This window comes from Ornithorhynchus anatinus, chromosome 13, assembly GCF_004115215.2.
Source record: "Ornithorhynchus anatinus isolate Pmale09 chromosome 13, mOrnAna1.pri.v4, whole genome shotgun sequence".
Lineage (NCBI taxonomy): Eukaryota > Metazoa > Chordata > Mammalia > Monotremata > Ornithorhynchidae > Ornithorhynchus > Ornithorhynchus anatinus.
Genome location: NC_041740.1, coordinates 40401389 through 40418927, shown reverse-complemented (window position 1 = coordinate 40418927; position 17539 = coordinate 40401389). Strand labels below are relative to the sequence as shown.

Below are 17539 nucleotides of genomic sequence, written 5' to 3'. Positions count from 1 at the left end.
CCTCCCCTCCCCTCCCCCGTCCTCGGGCCGTCCGGGCCCGCCCCCCGCACCGTGTCACGCCGGGGCCGGGGGCGGGGAGGCCGCGGGATATCCGGCCTCCGTCTCCCGCCTCCGCGTCCGCCTCGGCCGGCCCCCCCAGCCCGCTCGGCCGTCGCCCCGGGGGCCCCGGGGGCGGCCATGGCGGCCCGGTGTCCGGCCCCGCGGCCCTCCCCCGGCCGGTCCCGCCGGCGGCCCGGCCTCGGGGCGCCGCCCCCGCTGCTGCCCTCCATGCTCATGTTCGGCGTCATCGTGGCGTCCAGCGGGCTGCTGCTGATGATCGAGCGGGGCATCGTGGCCGAGGTCCGGCCTCCGGCCCCTCACCCCCGGCCGGCCGGGCCCCCTTCGGCCGGCCCGGCCGACCCGGCCCACGGGGTTTGGCAGGACGTCCGCAACCGGACCCTGCGGGCCCTGTGCGGCCAGCCGGGCATGCCCCGCAGCCCCTGGGACCTGGCGGCCGGGCCCCGCCGCACCGTGCTCCGACACCTCCTGGTCGACGACCGGCACCGCTTCCTCTACTGCTACGTGCCCAAGGTGGCCTGCTCCAACTGGAAGCGGGTGCTGAAGGTCCTGGCCGGGGCGCTGGACAGCGTGGACGCCCGGCTGAAGATGGACCACCGGCGGGACCTGGTCTTCTTGGCCGACCTGCCCCCGCGGGAGATCCGCTACCGCCTGCGCCACTACTTCAAGTTCCTCTTCGTGCGGGACCCGCTGGACCGGCTGCTGTCGGCCTACCGCAACAAGTTCGGCGAGGTCCGCGAGTACCAGCGCCGCTACGGGGCCGAGATCGTCCGGCGCTACCGGCCGGGGGCCCGGCCCGACCCCCCGGGCGACGACGTCACCTTCGCCGAGTTCCTCCGCTACCTGGTGGACGAGGAGCCCGAGCGCATGAACGAGCACTGGATGCCCGTCTACCAGCTGTGCCAGCCCTGCGCCGTGCGCTACGACTTCGTGGGCTCCTACGAGCGGCTGGAGGCCGACGCCAACGCCGTGCTGGAGCGGGTCGGGGCGCCCCGCGCCGTCCGCTTCCCCGCCCGCCAGCCCTGGTACCGGCCCGCCGGGCCCGACGGCCTCCGCTACCATCTCTGCGCCGCCCCGCCCGCCCTCCTCCGGGACCTGCTCCCCAAGTACATCCTCGACTTCTCCCTCTTCGCCTACCCGCTGCCCAACCTCACCCGGGAGGCCTGTCGACAGTGACCCCCGGACCGCCACCGGCAAGCCGGCGTCCCCTCCCCGAGGGAGGGGCCCGGACCCTCCCCTCGGCGGCGGGGGGGGGGGGGGGCCGGAGAGGAGGGACTTGGGGGGGAGGGGGTTAGGGAGGAGGGACTTGGGGGGGAGGGGGTTGGGGGGGAGGGACTTGGGGGGGAGGGGGTTGGAGAAGAGGGACTGGGGGGGAGGGACTTGGGGAGGAGGGACTTGGGGGGAGGGGGTTGGAGAAGAGGGACTTGGGGGGGAGGGGGTTGGGGGGGAGGGTTTGGAGAAGAGGGACTTGGGGTGGAGGGACTTGGGGGGGAAGGGCCGGGGTGGACGGGGTTGGAGAAGAGGGACTTGGGGGGGAGGGGGTTGGGGGGGAGGGACTTGGGGAGGAGGGACTTGGGGGGAGGGGGTTGGAGAAGAGGGACTTGGGGGGAGGGGGTTGGAGAAGAGGGACTTGGGGGGGAGGGGGTTGGGGAGGAGGGGGTTGGGGAGGAGGGACTTGGGGGGAGGGGGTTGGGGAGGAGGGTTTGGAGAAGAGGGACTTGGGGGGGAGGGACTTGGGGGGGAGGGGGCCGGGGTGGACGGGGTTGGAGAAGAGGGACTTGGGACGGAGGGTTTGGAGAAGAGGGACTTGAGATGGAGGGTTTGGAGAAGAGGGACTTGGGGGGAGGGGGTTGGGAGGAGGGGTTTGCGGGGGAGGGGGTTGGAGAGCAGGGCCTTGAGGTGCAGGGGGCTGGAGAGGAGGGGGGTGGGGTGGTTGGGGTGGGTCGGAGAGGAGGGAGTTGGGTCGAAGAGGGATAGAGAAGAGGGAGTTGGAGAGGGGGGCAACTTAGGCGAACTTCCCACTTCCTCTCCCCTCCCTCTGATCCCTCCCGTCCCCGCCCTCGTCCGCTTTTCCTCCGCGGGGCTCCCCCTCCCCCCAAACTGCGCCTCCCCGGCCCGGACCAGAGACGAGCCCCCCAGGACCGTCCGGCCAGAAGGGAGACTGAGGCCCGGCCGAGCCGCCCCAAACGTCCTGTGGCTGGGGGATGATCGGCTGGGGGGCGGTGCGCGGGCCGGGGGGCGGCGTGGAGGAGGGGGCGCGATCGCGTTTGTAATAAAATTTCTACGGCTGCACGTGGCGGGTCTGATTCCACCTCCCCGCGCCCCTCCTCTTCCTCTTCCACCCCCATTCCGGGGTCGCTGACCGGTCACCGAGGGAGGGGAGGGACACGGCCCCCAGCCCACCCCGGAGCCCAAGGGGCCGAAGGGCTTTCGGCCCCCTCGGACGCTCGGCCCGGTGGGAGACCCACGGTGGGCCGGGCTGGGCTCCAAACACTCCCCCCTCCCTGCTCTGGGGGGGCACGGGAAACTCGGTGGGCCGGCGGGGTCCGGACTTCGCGGGACAGTGACCGGGGCGACGACGTGGAGGTGGGGTCCGACCCCTTCCCCGATTCGGAGGTGCCCAGTCGGACCGGGGTAGCTTGGCCCCATTCCCCAGGGAGGGATCGGGGGACCCCCCCAACCCCAGTTTTCTGAGCAAACAGGCCAGCCTCGCCCTTCCAGGAGCTGACCCCACCCCAAGACCGGCTGTGGTGCTGAGGATGGGACCGTGGGCCCTTAACGCGTGACGGGAGGGCCAGCAGGTTGGCAAAGAGGGAGGGAGGCTGCCCCAACCCCAGGGGAGAAGGCCTGCCTCTTAACCCGGTGTCGGGGTACACGGAGAGGTGGGCACCTTGGGGCTCTGCCGGCAGAATCCCTATGGGGAAGGTTTACTTTAACCCCAAACCCACCCTCGCACTACTTGTCTGCTGTGTGACCTTGGGCAAGCGACTTCTCTGTGCCTGTCACCTCATCTGTAGACTGTGAGCCCGTGGGACGACTTGCCTGCCTTGAATCTACCCCGGTGCTTAGAACAGTCCTTGACACATAGTTAGTGTTTATTCTTATTATTTTTACTAGAGGGTGACAGCTGGCGTGAGGGTCAGGGGGTGGAGTGGGGCTGTAGGTGGGGGGCTTTCCGACCTCCGCTTGCCCTGGCCCTCCGCTAATAGGGAAGGAGCTGAGGCCCGAGAGCTCATCACACAGCCCAGCTGACCCCCAAGTTGCTCCAGGCACAAAGGAAGCACAATTGGCCCTCATTCGGGGCCCCTGCCGGTCCCCCCCTCTGCCCTCTTGCTGGAGCAAATAGAGCCCCTCTGCCCTCTGAACCAGGCGGGCAGCCGCCTTCACCCGTGGGTGCCCACGGCTTCTTCGTTTCCCCTAAGGTTCCCCTGGAACACGCAACCCACTTCCACAAATACTCCCAACTCCTGGTCACACACGCTCCGCACCCCCCCACCCTCCAGACCGCCGTGCTCCTTAATGTTTCCTGGGGTTTTAATCCCGTCCTGCCTCGTTCCATCCAGGCAGGAAGGACACAAGCAGCTGCGGCCCGAGGGCCCCACAAAACACAATTATTGGAACGGCTGTGCTAGACAGTGTGGCTCCAGGGAGGCCCGTTGAACTCTGAGCTGTGAGGAACCTAAACTTCTGCTCTTCCAGCCTCTGTAGTCTACTGCTTTTTGAACTTGGTGAGTGCCTTTGTTTTAGCGTTTTTAATGTTTCATCTCCTTTCGCCCCTTTTTAAGTTTAAGACCGAGTCCCTGGAGCGGCAGGGAGATGGAATTCCCATCCCCAGATGCTTTCCCGGCCCAACTTGGCTCAAGGTAGGCCTTTACCTAGCCCCACCGTCACCGATCCTATTGTCACCTGCGGAAAACCAGACCCTCCGAGCCCACGGCCACGGGTACCCGCCGTGTAGAGGGCCCCGAACGAGCTACGGGTTCGAGGATGCCGTCGGGACCCAGAGGCAAACCAAACCCAAGTACACTTGTTTCCTGGAGGCAGTGGGGGTTGGAGGAAGCTGCCTAGGGCAACCTTTCCACTGCTAGGATGAGGCTGGGGAAGAGATTGCCCCAGGACTCAGTTTCCCTTAATGTCGGACCTCTGCTGACACTCCCGGTCTGCGGGCTGTGGGAGAGAGCCGGGTTCTTGTTCCCGGTCACCTTCAGGGTGTCCGTGACTGTCTCACGGGCCGGAAGAAGGCCCCGAGAGGGACTGGGCTCTTTGGAGTGGCAGGACAGCTGGTCGGGACCAAAGTTAGGGCCGGACCCTCCGGCCGGCTGTACCCTGAGACCCAAGGCTATTTGTTACACGGCCCGGATGGACACGGTTTATTTCCCCATAGGACACCAGAGAGATTCGCACCTGGTGCCTTTGGCCCCGCCCCGTGAAACCATTGGGTTTCTGCTCTCTGAGATCCCAAAACTCAGACTTCATTTTCTCCCTGGGGAAAATCAACTCCCGGACACCACTCCGGACTCGTGCCACGTCTACCTTACTCTACTTTCACTTCTGGTCTGCTAACGTGCTGATCCCTTCCTTTGAGACCTTAATTGCTGTTCCTTTCCTGCTACTCCGGGAAGAAAATGGGTTTTGGCCCTCTTTCTGGGTCTCCGGCAGCTCGTGTGGCTGAGCGAAACGGAGAGCCAACTCGGCTCGGATGTGACCGCGCTCGAAGTAATGTCACGTTGGTATCTGTTAAGCGCTATGTGCCGAGCACTGTTCTAAGCGCTGGGCACTGTTCTAAGCGCTGGAATAAAGCCTCAGGCCCGGTTCCTGGGCCTTGGCAGCGTCCATTGACCTGCCCCTTGGGGAAGCAGCAACGTGTAGTGGATAGAGCCCGGGCCTGGGAGTGTGAAGGTCTTGAGTTCTAATCCCAGCTCTGCCACTTGACTGCTGAGTGGCCTAGGGCAAGCCGCTTCACTTCTCTGGGCCTCAGTTATCTCATGTGGAAAACGGGGATTAAGATTGTGAGCCCCAAGTGGGACAGGGACTGTGTCCGACCTGATTAACTTGTATCTACCCCAGTGCTTAGAACAGTGCTTGGTACTTAGTAAGAGCTTAATGAGTCCCATAGTTATTATCGTTATTATTCAAGGCCCAGGTGCCGGCCTCTTCTGTGGAAGCAGCCGGGCAGCCCAGGAAGCGACAGCCAGAGTCCAGGGAAAAGTTCCCAATTTAATTGAAAAGTGTAAACTGGGATGCGTATTTACAGGCAGACTGGTTGGGATGGGGGGCGGGGAACGGGGAGGCGGAGGTCTTCGGATCGTCGTCCAGGGGTGCAAAGCAAGACAAACTTCCCCTGCGCCGGATCCGTCTTCTGGGGTGGCTCTTCAGATGAGGTCGGCAACTAGATGGGAAAACGGGAGGGAGGTGGTTTTAGGGCCGGCGAGCTCGGCAGAGGCTACCACGGTGCGTCGTCCCCACCCGGCCGAGCCCCCGGCACTGACCGTTCATGGGCATCTCGTCAATCTGCGTGGAGTAGTACTGCTCAATGTCACGCAGGATCCGGATGTCGTCGTTCTTCACAAAGTTGATGGCCACGCCTTTCCTCCCGTAGCGGCCCGAGCGTCCGATCCTTAGAGGAGCCAACGGGTCATCCCGGGTGGGGATGGTGTCGTGGCCGGAGCCGGGGGGGTGCCTCCTTTCTTCCACCCTCCCATCTCACCCCTCCCCTACCCCCTCTCCGTACCTGTGGATGTACAGTTCTCTGTTGTTGGGCAAGTCGTAATTAATGATGAGGGAGACCTGGGGAACGTCCAGCCCTCTCGCCCAGACGTCGGTGGAGATGAGGACCCGGCTGCAAGGAGATCTTGTGTTTGACTCAGCCCTCCGGCTAAGGCGTCGCGCGGTAAACTGGAATGAGCTAGAGAGGCGGCAGGGGATGAGAGTTCGGGAAGGAAATCTACGGGGGCAGGGAGGGGGCGGCTTACCTGGCGCCCGAGCGGAACTCCTTCATGATGGACTCGCGCTCCTTCTGGGGCATGTCTCCGTGCATGGACGCCACCGTGAAATTGGCTTCTCTCATCTTCTCTGTCAGCCAGTCCACCTGGAGGCACCCCAGTGGCGGAGCCAAGGTTACCCTCGTGGGCCCTGGGCAGGGATGCCCGCGGAGGAACCACGCCCGACCTCCGTGCCTGGGCCTCGCGGAGACGAGGGTCCCCGGCAGAGTCTGTTTCTACCCCTAGCAACAGGTCAGCAGCCCCGGAGCCGCCCCCAGACGTCCACGGTCGGGGAGATGCTGGACCTATTCTTTCTGGGCACGAGACCGCCCTTCACAACGGCCCACAGCTAGGCCCTTTACGACAAAACGAGTGTTTATAAATGCTGGCTAGAAAGTGCCTTTGTGACGCTAGCTGCCTCCCAATGCGGCACGTGACCCCTACCTTCCGCTTGGTGTTGCAAAAGATGACGGCTTGGGTGATGGTCAGCGTGTCGTAGAGGTCACACAGGGTGTCGAACTTCCACTCCTCCCTTTCCACGGCAACAAAGAACTGTTTGATTCCTTCCAGGGTCAACTCATCGCTGGAAAGGAAGCACAAGGAATCCCCCTTGTTGACCACCGCGAGTTTCCCAGCAGCTCTCCCTCCATCCTGTGGGGAGGGAGCAGGGCCACTTCAGGGTCACTCTCTCCTGACAGGCAGCCAAGCCCAAATGCCCCCGTCGGGCCCGGCCATTCCGGAGACCCCACAGCAGCTGGAAATCCCACCTGAAATGCCCCCCTTGAGGCCTCCCCTTCCGATGGGAAACCCCGGGACCTCTTGGTATCGGGTGCCCCGGTGCCTGCTGTGGACGGGGGGTGGGCACTGGGCTTGGGAGTCTGGGAAGCCAGGGCCCGGCGGGGTGGGGCGGGACGCTCTCACCGTTTCACCAGGATGCGGATGGGGTCCGTCATGAACTTGTTGGTCATTTCCAGGATCTCGTGGGGCAGCGTGGCGCTGATCAGCACCACCTGCGTGGCCGGCGGCAGATACCGGTAGACGTCGTAAATCTGTTCTTTGAAACCTGGAAGCCAAGGTGAGCCGTATCACGAGTGGAAGCACCATGTGGACGGCGAATGCGTTTCATGCTTCTCTTCCATTCTCCCCGATGCTTAATCCAGAATCTGGCACCGCAGCAGTGCTTCCTTGGTGCAGTGCGCTATATCAGATACTCGGGTGCTCAGTAAATAGCACTAATGCTACCGCCAGCACAAAGAGGTTTCGACCCTCCTCTACACTGTACGCTGGCTGTGGGCAGGGAATGTATCTGTTTATCGTTGTATCTTACTTGCCGAAACTCTTAGTTCGATGCCCTGCACGGGCAAGTGCTCAATAAACACGGCCGATGGACCCAAACGCAAGCTGCCCGCTCCCGTTTCCTAAACGGCCCAAGTGAGAATTTTTCGCCCAGCAAGAGAGCCGCAAGTTGCTCCTGACGGCGAGCGGTGTGGACGGAGCAGCGGCTGGCCCGCCGGCCCCCCGAAGGCGCTCGGATCGCCCGGCCCGCTACCTTTGTTGAGCATCTCATCTGCCTCGTCCAGAACCAGCATCTTGATGGCCCGCGTCCTCAGGCTTCGGCGGCGGATCATGTCTGGAAAATTAGTTTCGAGTCGCTATGAGAGGGGGCCCGGGTCCCCCCGGCTCTGCGGAGAGCGCCGCTCTAACCCCCAGGTAGAACGGGGGGGGGAGGGGGGGACTCGACTCGGGACGGGGCAGAGGGAGGGAAGGGGCGGCCCTCGGAAGCGCTCACCGAACACGCGGCCGGGTGTGCCGGCCACCACGTGCTGCCCGTAGTCCAGTTTCCGGATGTCTTCGCCGACGTTCGTTCCACCGATGCAGGCGTGACACTGGACGTTCATGTAGTCGCCGAGAGCGAGGAGACCCTGGGCCGAGAGAGACCACATCACGTCGTGGTGGCTCCGCCACCCCCGCCCTTTCGGCTCGTGAACTCAAGACTGCTCCAGACTGCTGCTCTTCCGCTTCCGGAAGAGGTCGGACCCTCGAACCCAAAGAATCCTTAGCTGCAGAGTCTCAGAGGGGCCCACAGAGTGAACCAGCCCCTCCTCGTTTTCATCCAACTTCATTCCAGTGGGCGAAAATACATATCCCGACGCGGATTGTTCTTTCAAAACCTTCCATACTAGGTGCATCTTCATTGGGTACCAGCCCTAATCTATATGCCAGTTATTAATAGTAGTAACTGTGCTACTTATGTGCTTACTATGTGCCAGGTACCGTACTATGTGCTGCAGTGGATACAAGAAAATCGGGCTGGACACAAGTCCCTGTCCCAGTCTCAATCCCCATTTTACAGAGGAGGTAACTGAGGCCCGGAGAAGTGAAGTGACTCGCCAAGTGGCGGAGCTGGGATTAGAACCCAGGTCTTTCTGTCTCCCGGGCCCATGCTCTATCCATTAGGCCACGCTGTTTCTCATCGGGGCCACTGACAGGCAGCAGGGCCAATCTGCTGTCTCTTCCCTCACCTACCCAATGCAGGCTCTAGGAAAAATACCGAGCATCAACGGGATCAAGCGGGAGGACTGAGAGGTAAGAGTGAAAAACGCAATTGTTTTTCCACCACAAGAGCCCTGCACTGACCCCTCCGCCCCCCACGCCCGCCCCCTCCGCCTCCACCCCGGTCCTCACCTTCTGAATCTGGACGGCCAACTCCCTGGTGGGAGCCAAGATCAGCGCCTGCGTTTCCCGCACCTGATGACACGGGGGACAGATGAGATGCATCACACTCGGTACTTATATTCAGGTCCGCCACTTATTCACTAATTAATCAATCGTCTATATTGAGCGCTTGCCGTGTGCAGAGCACTGTACTAAGCACTTGGGAGAGCAAAAGCAGCAAAACAACAGAGATATTCCCTGCCCCCAACAAGCTTACAGTCTAGAGGGGGAGAGAGACATTAAATAAATTACAGGTAGGTGCATAATTATATTAACGTCTGTCTCCACTTCTAACCGAAAGTTCGTTGTGGGCAGGGAACGTGTCTACCAACTCTGTTGTACTGTACTCTACGAAAAGTGCTCTGCGCAAAGTAAGTGTTCAATAAATAATACCACTGATTGATTGGGAGGGAAGAACAGAATTCAGGTGGGTGTCTCAGACTGTCCCTTTCTCATTATTTAATCCAATGACCAACCGCCCGATTGCCAGCAAAAGGCAGCCTCTTCGTAAGATCGGACCGACAGGCTTCTCTGACTTTAAAACTAGGAGGGTTTTGACTCTGAGCTTACAGATCGACAAGCGCTACTGTCCGAGAAACAGGAGCAAGCAGCCTCGTCTGGCTCCGGAAGCGGGTCTGAAGTGCATTTTGGCCTGGTTCATTTTTACCTGAATATCCAAGCACTGGAGAACGGAAATGCTGAAGGTGGCGGTCTTACCGGTACCAGACTGAGATCTGCAAAATGAAGAACAACCCTAAGCAACCCCTGCAAGCTCCCCAACCGGCAGGACATCCCGCATTTACAAATCCGAGGACCCGAAATGCCGAAGGCTGCCCGTTCCCTGTTGGCTTTGGGGGTTTCAAGACTCTGAAGAACAAAGTTCCTGGGAAAGGACCAACGCCCCCCACCCCGAGACCCCTGGACCTCATCCTGGTGCTAACGCTGGGCTGAGATGCTGGCGCTGGAAGGAAGGGTATGCGGAGGCTGAGAGGAGAGCTCAAAAAAAGGGGCGGCCGGGGAGAGAAGAGAAGAGGGCCTAGCGGGGAAAAGGTGCTGAGGCAGGAAGAGGGGGATGAAGTGTAGGTGGGCCCAGGTGGAGGCAGCTGATTCATTCATATTTATTGAGCACTTACTATGTGCAAAGCTCTGTACGATGGTGGGAAGGGAAGACAGTCGAAGAAAGGAACCAGAGCAGGAAAAGGGACGTCAGGAGGGAGTCAGGAATAGTAACAATAATAATAATTGTGGTATTTGTTCAACGCTTACTATGTGCCAGGCACTGTAGTAAGTGCTGGGGTAAATATAAGCACATCAGGTTGGACAGAGTCCCTGTTCTACCTGGGGCTCAAGCTTAATCCCCATTGTACAGATAAGTGAGGCACAAAGAAGAGAAATGACTGGCCCAAAGTCACTCAGCAGACAATTGGCAGAGAGCCGGGATTAGAACCCGGGTCCTTCTGACTTCCAGGACCGATCTCTTTCCATTCGGCCACGCTGCTTCTCTAATAAGGAAAGAAGGGGGAGCTTAAACAGATATAAGGGAGGGACCGGCGAGGTGGGGGAGATGGAATGGCCGAGAGGGGGAAACAGCAGCCTCAGGAGGAAACTGAGAGGGGGAGATAAACCGCGGAGGTGGAGAGGAGAGAGAAAGCTCACACCGAAAGACGGGAGGGACATGAGAACAGCTTGGAAAACACCTCGTTTGGAAAACTCTGCCAAGCCCAGGTGACGGGGAGCTGGCTTCGGAGGAAAAACCCAAACCTGGAGTGCTTCGGCAGGAGGAAGTTGTGGGCACAAAAGTAACGGCGAAGTGGGCACATCCATCTTAAGCGAACCAAAACCACCCTTTTCAAAGGAATCAGGCCCACCCTCGGCTCGCTTTCTCGGACCCGCCCAGCTAAAATCAAGTCCCCCGAGAACCGCAGAGCACGTCGTGGCAGCGATGCCCAGACAGGACCGAACCCGAGAGCTGGTCCTGAGGACCCCCAAATCTCCAGGCACCCACATCTTCGTTAAAACGCGTTTCTCACTCCCTCCGCCGGTACTTACTGGGCGATGACGTCTCTTCCTTTAATTATCTGTTTGATAGCTCGCTGTTGGATGGCCGAAGGTTTCTCGAAACCTGCAAAGGAGGGCTTGAGGTAAGTTTCCCACCTCACATGATGCTTTCCTTCAGGGGAACAACCCTGGGAATCTAAGACGGGGCAACATGACTGATTCATTTCAACTTTTAACAGGTGTTTGAATGCTTTGGGCTCCTAGATCTCCAGGAAACACGGCCCCCACTTCTAGCCCACCACCCCCACCCCAGACCCCCAAAATGTCCATTCCGAGCGCTTAGTACAGTGCTCTGCACATAGTAAGTGCTCAGTAAATACTACTGAATGAATGACCCTCCAGGGGTCAGGGATTCCCACCCCAGTCTCTCTGTTGTCAAAGACGCCTCCAAGCACAAAGCTGCCATTCGACTTTTTACAGCAAAGTCCCAGCTCTGCCACTTGTCAGCTGTGTGGCTGTGGCCAAGTCACTTAACTTCTCTGTGCCTCAGTTACCTCATCTGCAAAATGGGGATGAAGATTGTGAGCCTCATGTGGGACAACCTGATTACCTTGTATACCCCAGCGCTTAGAACAGTGCTCTGCACATAGTAAGCGCTTAACAAATACCAACATTATTAACTTCTACGGTGTCTTTAGTGCCTAGCACAGTGCTTTAGCACCTTATAAGCACTTAAATGCTCTTCAACATGAAGAAAGACTGAGCTCCAACATGGCGAGGGGACAGCGTGGTTTAGTGGAAGGCTTTTATGAATTAGGAGACCTGGGTTCTAGTCTTAGTCCTGCATCAGTCTGGTGGGTGGCCTTGAGCACTGAACCTCCCTGGGTCTCAGTTTCCTCCTCTGTAAAATGGGGTTCCGTGACCTGCTCTCCCTCCCTCTTAGACTGTTATCTTGTATCTACCCCAGTGCTTAGCACAGTGGTTTGGCACTTTGCTTAGTAAATATCATTTTTTTAATGACAGAAGCGGGACGTTCTAAAGAGGGTGCGTCCATGGAGCCGCTATGGGTCGGAAAAGACTCGACAGCATCTGAAGACCCAGCGACTTTACAATTTCAGCGATAAGGTGAGAAATAGATCTCTCGGAACTAAAACATGGATTGCTTGGATACTATTTGTTTCTGAGTCCCAGGCCATTGATTTCTTTTCTCCCCCCAAAGCTGTGTGGTCTAATGATAATAATTAATAATGGTATTTGTTAAGCACTTGCTATGTGCCAGGCACTGTACTAAACGCTGGGGTATATACCAGACCATCAGGTCGGACACAGTCCATGTCCCACGGGAGGCTTACAGCCTTAATCCTCAATTTACCGATGAGGTAACTGAGGCACAGAGAAGTTAAGTGACTTGCCCCAAGGCACACAGTAGCCAAGAGGTAGAGGCAGGATTTGAACCCAGCTCCTTCCCCAGGCCCACGGTCTATCCACTAGAGCCCCCTGCCTACCTGGATGGCATTCTCTGGCCCTGCAGACCCCCTCCCAGGGACCACAAGACTGCAGCTACACAACGGAATTAAAACCTGGGTACATATTCACTCCCTAGTATTTAAGTACTTACTCGCCTATGTGCCATTTTCCCCCTGCTTCTTCTTGAAAATTATTTTTTCCCCCCCGTCTCTCCCTTTAGAGTATAAGCACTCAATAAATATAACTGAATGAATGAATATGGGCACAGAATGTGTGTCTTGTTACTGATTTGCTTTCCCCAGCACTAACATACAGTTCTGCAATCGTTAGTTCGCTGGGGAGGTGGGGAGGCCCTCAACGGTGTTCATTCAATCCTTCAATGGTATTTATTGAGCGCTTACTGTGTGCAGAACACTGTAGTAATCGCTTGGGAGAGTCCAACAGAACAATAAACATATTCCCTGCAGGAACAAGTGCCCCAACCGTCCTTAAGCGGTGTGCCTAGTGGTTAGAGCCTGGGCCTGGCAGTCAGAAGGACCTGGGTTCTAATCCCAGATCTGCCACTTGCCTGCTCGGTGACCTTGGGCATGTCACTTCACTTCTCTTTCCCTCAGCTCCCTCATCTTTTAGACTGTGAGCTCGTTGTTGGCAGGGATGGTCTCTATCTGTTGCAGAATTGCATATTCCAAGCGCTTAGTACAGTGCTCTGCACACAGTAAGTGCTCAAATACGACTGAATGAGTCTTTACAATGGGGGATTAAGGCCGTGAACCCCAAATGAGGACAGGGACTGTGTCCAACCCGATTTCTCTGGATCCACCCCAGCGCTTACTACAGTGAGAAGAGAAGCAGAGAAGCAGCGTTAGAAGCTGCTTAGAGAAGCAGCGTGGCTCAGTGGAAAGAGCCCGGGCTTGGGAGTCAGAGGTCATGAGTTCGAATCCCAGCTCTGCCACTTGTCAGCTGTGTGACTGTGGGCAGTCACTTCACTTCTCTGTGCCTCAGTTCCCTCATCTGTCAAATGGGGATTAAGACTGTGAGCCCCATGTGGGACAACCTGATTCCCCTGTGTCTCCCCCAGCGCTTAAAACAGTGCTCTGCACATAGTAAGTGCTTAACAAATACCAATATTACAGTGCCTGGTACATAGTAAGTGCTTAACGAGCACTATAATAGTGACCTGGGGCAAGTCGCTTTGCTTCTCTGGGCCTCAGTTCCCTCATCTGTACAATGGGGATTAAAATCGTGAGCCCCACGCAGGGGCGGGCAGGGACTGTGTCCAACCCGATTTGTATGTATACCCCTTCCAGCACTTAGTACAATGCCTAGTACATAGCAAGCGCTTAATGAACTCCATAAAAACGACCTGGGGCAACTCACTTCGCTTCTCTGGACCTCAGTCCCCTCATCTGTACAATGGGGGATTAAGACCGTGAGCCCCATGGGGGACAAGGACTGTGTCCAACCCAATTTCTCTGTATCCACCCCAGCGCTCAGTACAGTGCCTGGTACATAGTAAGCGCTTAATGAACACAATGACGACCTGGGGCATGTCCCTTTGCTTCTCTGGGCCTCAGTCCCCTCATCTGTCAAATGGGGATGAAGACTGGGAGCCCCACGTGGGACCACCTGATGACCTTCTATCCTCCCAGCGCTTAGAACAGTGCTTTGCACATAGTAAGTGCTTAACAAAATCCATAGAGAAGCAGCATGGCTCAGTGGAAAGACCGTGGGCTTGGGAGCCAGAGGGCATGGGTTCGAATCCCGGCTCCGCCACTAGTCAGCTGTATGACCTTGGGCAAGTCACTTAACTTCTCTGTGCCTCAGTGGCCTTATCTGTCAAATAATAATGTTGGTATTTGTGAAGCGCTTACTATGTGCAGAGCACTGCTCTAAGCACTGGGGGAGACACAGGGGAATCAGGTTGTCCCACGTGGGGCTCACAGTCTTCATCCCCATTTTACAGATGAGGGGTCAGATGGGGAGAAGCAGCGTGGCTCAGTGCAAAGCGCCCGGGCTTGGGAGCCTAGGGGTCAAGGGTTCGAATCCCAGCTCCTCCACTTGTCAGCTGGGTGACTGTGGGCGAGTCACTTCACTGGGCCTCAGTTCCCTCCTCTGTAAAATGGGGATGAAGACTGTGGGCCTCCCGTGAGACCACCTGATGACCCTGGATCTCCCCCAGCGCTTAGAACAGTGCTCTGCACCTAGTAAGCGCTTAACAAATACCAACATTATCATCATCAAATGGGGATTAAAGCTGTGAGCCCCACGTGGGACAACTGGGGAAGGCAGCGTGAGAAGCAGCGTGGCTCAGTGGAAAGAGCCCAGGCTTTGGAGTCAGAGGTCATGAGTTCAAATCCCAGCTCCGCCACGTGTCAGCTGGGTGACTGTGGGCGAGTCACTTCACTTCTCTGTGCCTCAGTTCCCTCATCTGTCAAATGGGGATGAAGACGGGGAGCCCCACGTGGGACCACCTGATTCCCCTGTGTCTCCCCCAGCGCTTAGAACAGTGCTCGGCACCTAGTAAGCGCTTAACAAATGCCAACATTATTATTATTATTACAACTTGCTCACCTTGTACCTCCAGCGCTTAGAACAGTGCTCTGCACCTAGTAGGCGCTTAACAAGCACCATCATTATTATTATTAGAAGAATCGGGCGGCCGGCGCGCGCTCTCTCTCTCGCGCGCGCCCCCGGTCCCCCTGGGGCCGCCGCGCGCACGCGTCCCAGTTCCCGCGCGCGCGCGCCCGGCTCCCAGAGTGCTCCGCGGCCCGCAGCCCCTCCCCCCCCCCCCGCGCGCCACCGACCGTAAGCGTAAATGCCGCGCAGCAGGTCCTCGCGCAGCCCCATGGTGTCGAAGGTGGGGGTCACGTCCACCTCCTCGCTGGTCTCGAACTCCACTTTGGTCATGTCCTCCTCCTTCAGCAGCCGCTTCCGCGCCGATCCCGACGTGGTCATCGCCCCCGGGGCGGCCATGCTGCCCGGGATGGGAGGCGAAAGGGCGCGGAGAGAGAGGAGCGCCGAGAGGGAGCGGGCCTCGACGCGGACGCTCCGGCAAGAACCGACGGAAGGGCGCATGCGTCGCAGGAAACGTACGTAGGCGAAGCGGGGGGGGGGTGACACCCTCGTCACGTGACGGGGTCGGGGAGCGCGGCTTCGCCCTCGTCACGTGATGGGGGCGGCTTTTCCTGCGTCACGTGACGGGGGTGAGGCGGTTGGGGCGGGGCTAAAGGCTCCTTGCCACGGGCAGTACTGCAACCGTTCTTTCTTTTGTTATTATTATTATCATCATCATTATTATTATTGTTATTATATTGTTAATTATAATATTATATCGTTGTGATATTAATTATTATAACAATAATATAATAATAATAAAATTGGTATTTCGGCTCAGTGGAAAGAGCCCGGGCTTTGGAGTCAGAGGTCATGGGTTCGAATCCCGGCTCGGCCACTTGTCAGCTGTGTGACTTTGGGCAAGTCACTTCACTTCTCGGTGCCTCAGTGACCTCATCTGTAAAATGGGGATTAAGACCGTGAGCCCCACGTGGGACCACCTGTCTCCCCTGTGTCTACCCCAGCGCTTAGAACAGTGCTCGGCACCTAGTAAGCGCTTAACAAATACCAACATTATTATTATTAACTGCTTGCTATGTGCGAAGCACTGTGCTAAGCGCTGGGGTGGGGGATACAAGGTATATATACAAGATATAAGAGAAGCAGCGTGGCTCAGTGGAAAGAGCCCGGGCTGGGGAGTCAGAGGTCCTGGGTTCTAATGCCGACTCCGCCACTTGGCAGCTGGGTGACTCTTAATCCCCATTTTCCAGATGAGGTAACTGAGGCCCAGAGAAGTAAAGTGAGTTGCCCAAGGTCACACAGCAGACACGTGTCGGAGCCGGGATTAGAACCCAGGTGCTGGGGCTCCCAGACATCCCTTCAGATGCTCGGCCCCGTTCTCGGGTGGGGAGACTGAGGCTGGGGTAAGGAGGAGGATGGGTGAACCCAGCAGCCTCCATCTCCGTCTCTCCTGCAGAGGCAAGAGAAGGCAAGGATCAGCCCAGGAATGGCAGAGCTAGAAACCCAGTGCGGTTTCATCTCTTCCAGGAGGTCTTCCCTGATTAAGCCCCTTTCCTGGCTCCCTCTCCCTTCTTTTTCCTCTGTGCATTTGGATCTGTGACCTTAGAGCATTTGATATTCTCCCACTCTCAACCCCACAGCACTTACCTACGTATCTTTAAAATATGTATTATAAATTACTTATATTAACGTCCGTTTCCTCCTCTAGACTATCAATGGGCTAATTGCTATATCGTACTCTCCTAAGGGCATAGTACAGTGTGCTGCACATAATAAGCACTCAATAAATACCACCGATGGATGGATCGATCGGGACTCGCTGCTCCCGTTTGCGGTTGGTATCCCCCGGGGTTTCCCATCCTTCGCCCGGCTTGGGAGGAGCCTCGCCTCACTTGGCAGAAGCTGGGACGGGGCCGCGGCCGCATCCTCCCGGCTCATTAGCGAGCAAATGATGAAAACATCGGCAGCGCCATGGCAACATCCCGGGCAGGCGAGCCTGGCAGGAGGGACCAGGCTCACTGCATCTTCCACCCCCACACCGAAGCCAGAACCTAGGGATTAGAACCCATGACTTTCTGCCTCCCTGGCCCGGGTTCTAGCCACGTTATTCATTTATGGTATTTATATGGTATTTAGTGAGCGCTCTGCACATCGTAAGCATTCAACAAGTGCCATCGATTGGTTGACTGACAGGACCCGACTGCTCATTTCTGGCCTCCACCCTCTGAGGTCCGTCCCTCTCTGCTCTGACCCTCTGCTGACTGTGGCTGGTGCTCGCCCAGGACAACCAATCAATGGTGTCAATCTAATAATAATAATGGTATTTGTTACGCACTTACTATGTCTCCAGCACTGTTCTAAGAGCCAGGGCAGATATAAACTAATCAGGTTGGTCACAGTCCCTGTCCCACATGGGCCTTACCGTCTTAATCCCCATTTTACAGATGAGGAAAGTGAAGCCCAAAGAAGCGAAGTGACTGGTCCAAGGTCACATAGCAGACAAGGGGCAGAGTGGGGATTAGAACCCAGGTCCTTCTGACTCCCAGGCCCGGGTTCTAGCCACGATATCACCCTGGACCTGGCTGACCACTCCGCTCTTGACCACCCTGGCCCTGGCCTACCTGCTCTGGGTGGGTTGGAAGAGTTGCATCTGCATTCCGGCTGGTGCTGATCACCCTCCTGAAAATGGCCTGGTCTATTTTTAGCATTTAAATACAGCTTGTTTGTGTCTGGTTGGAGGAAGGAGG

The 17539-nt window shown here is 57.8% G+C and overlaps 2 protein-coding genes across 2 annotated transcripts; one reads left to right on the top strand and one right to left on the bottom strand.

The window, feature by feature from the left end:
- Window positions 1-210: 210 nt before the first annotated feature.
- On the top strand, window positions 211-1323 carry CHST14 (carbohydrate sulfotransferase 14; the record flags this gene model as incomplete). Its single annotated transcript, XM_029077320.1, has 1 exon — window positions 211-1323. A coding segment is annotated over one exon (1023 nt), but the record flags the coding sequence as incomplete, so codon positions are not given.
- Window positions 1324-5254: 3931 nt separating this feature from the next.
- EIF4A3 (eukaryotic translation initiation factor 4A3) lies at window positions 5255-15308 on the bottom strand. Its single transcript, XM_029078337.2, has 12 exons — window positions 15023-15308; window positions 10803-10875; window positions 9421-9487; window positions 8724-8786; window positions 7828-7960; window positions 7588-7668; window positions 6960-7101; window positions 6483-6621; window positions 6030-6145; window positions 5789-5896; window positions 5547-5674; window positions 5255-5446 (listed from the first exon to the last, which is right to left on the bottom strand). Exons 1-12 carry the CDS (start codon window positions 15291-15293, stop codon window positions 5430-5432), a joined length of 1338 nt encoding a protein of 445 aa, XP_028934170.1. The 5' UTR covers window positions 15294-15308; the 3' UTR covers window positions 5255-5429.
- Window positions 15309-17539: the final 2231 nt, after the last annotated feature.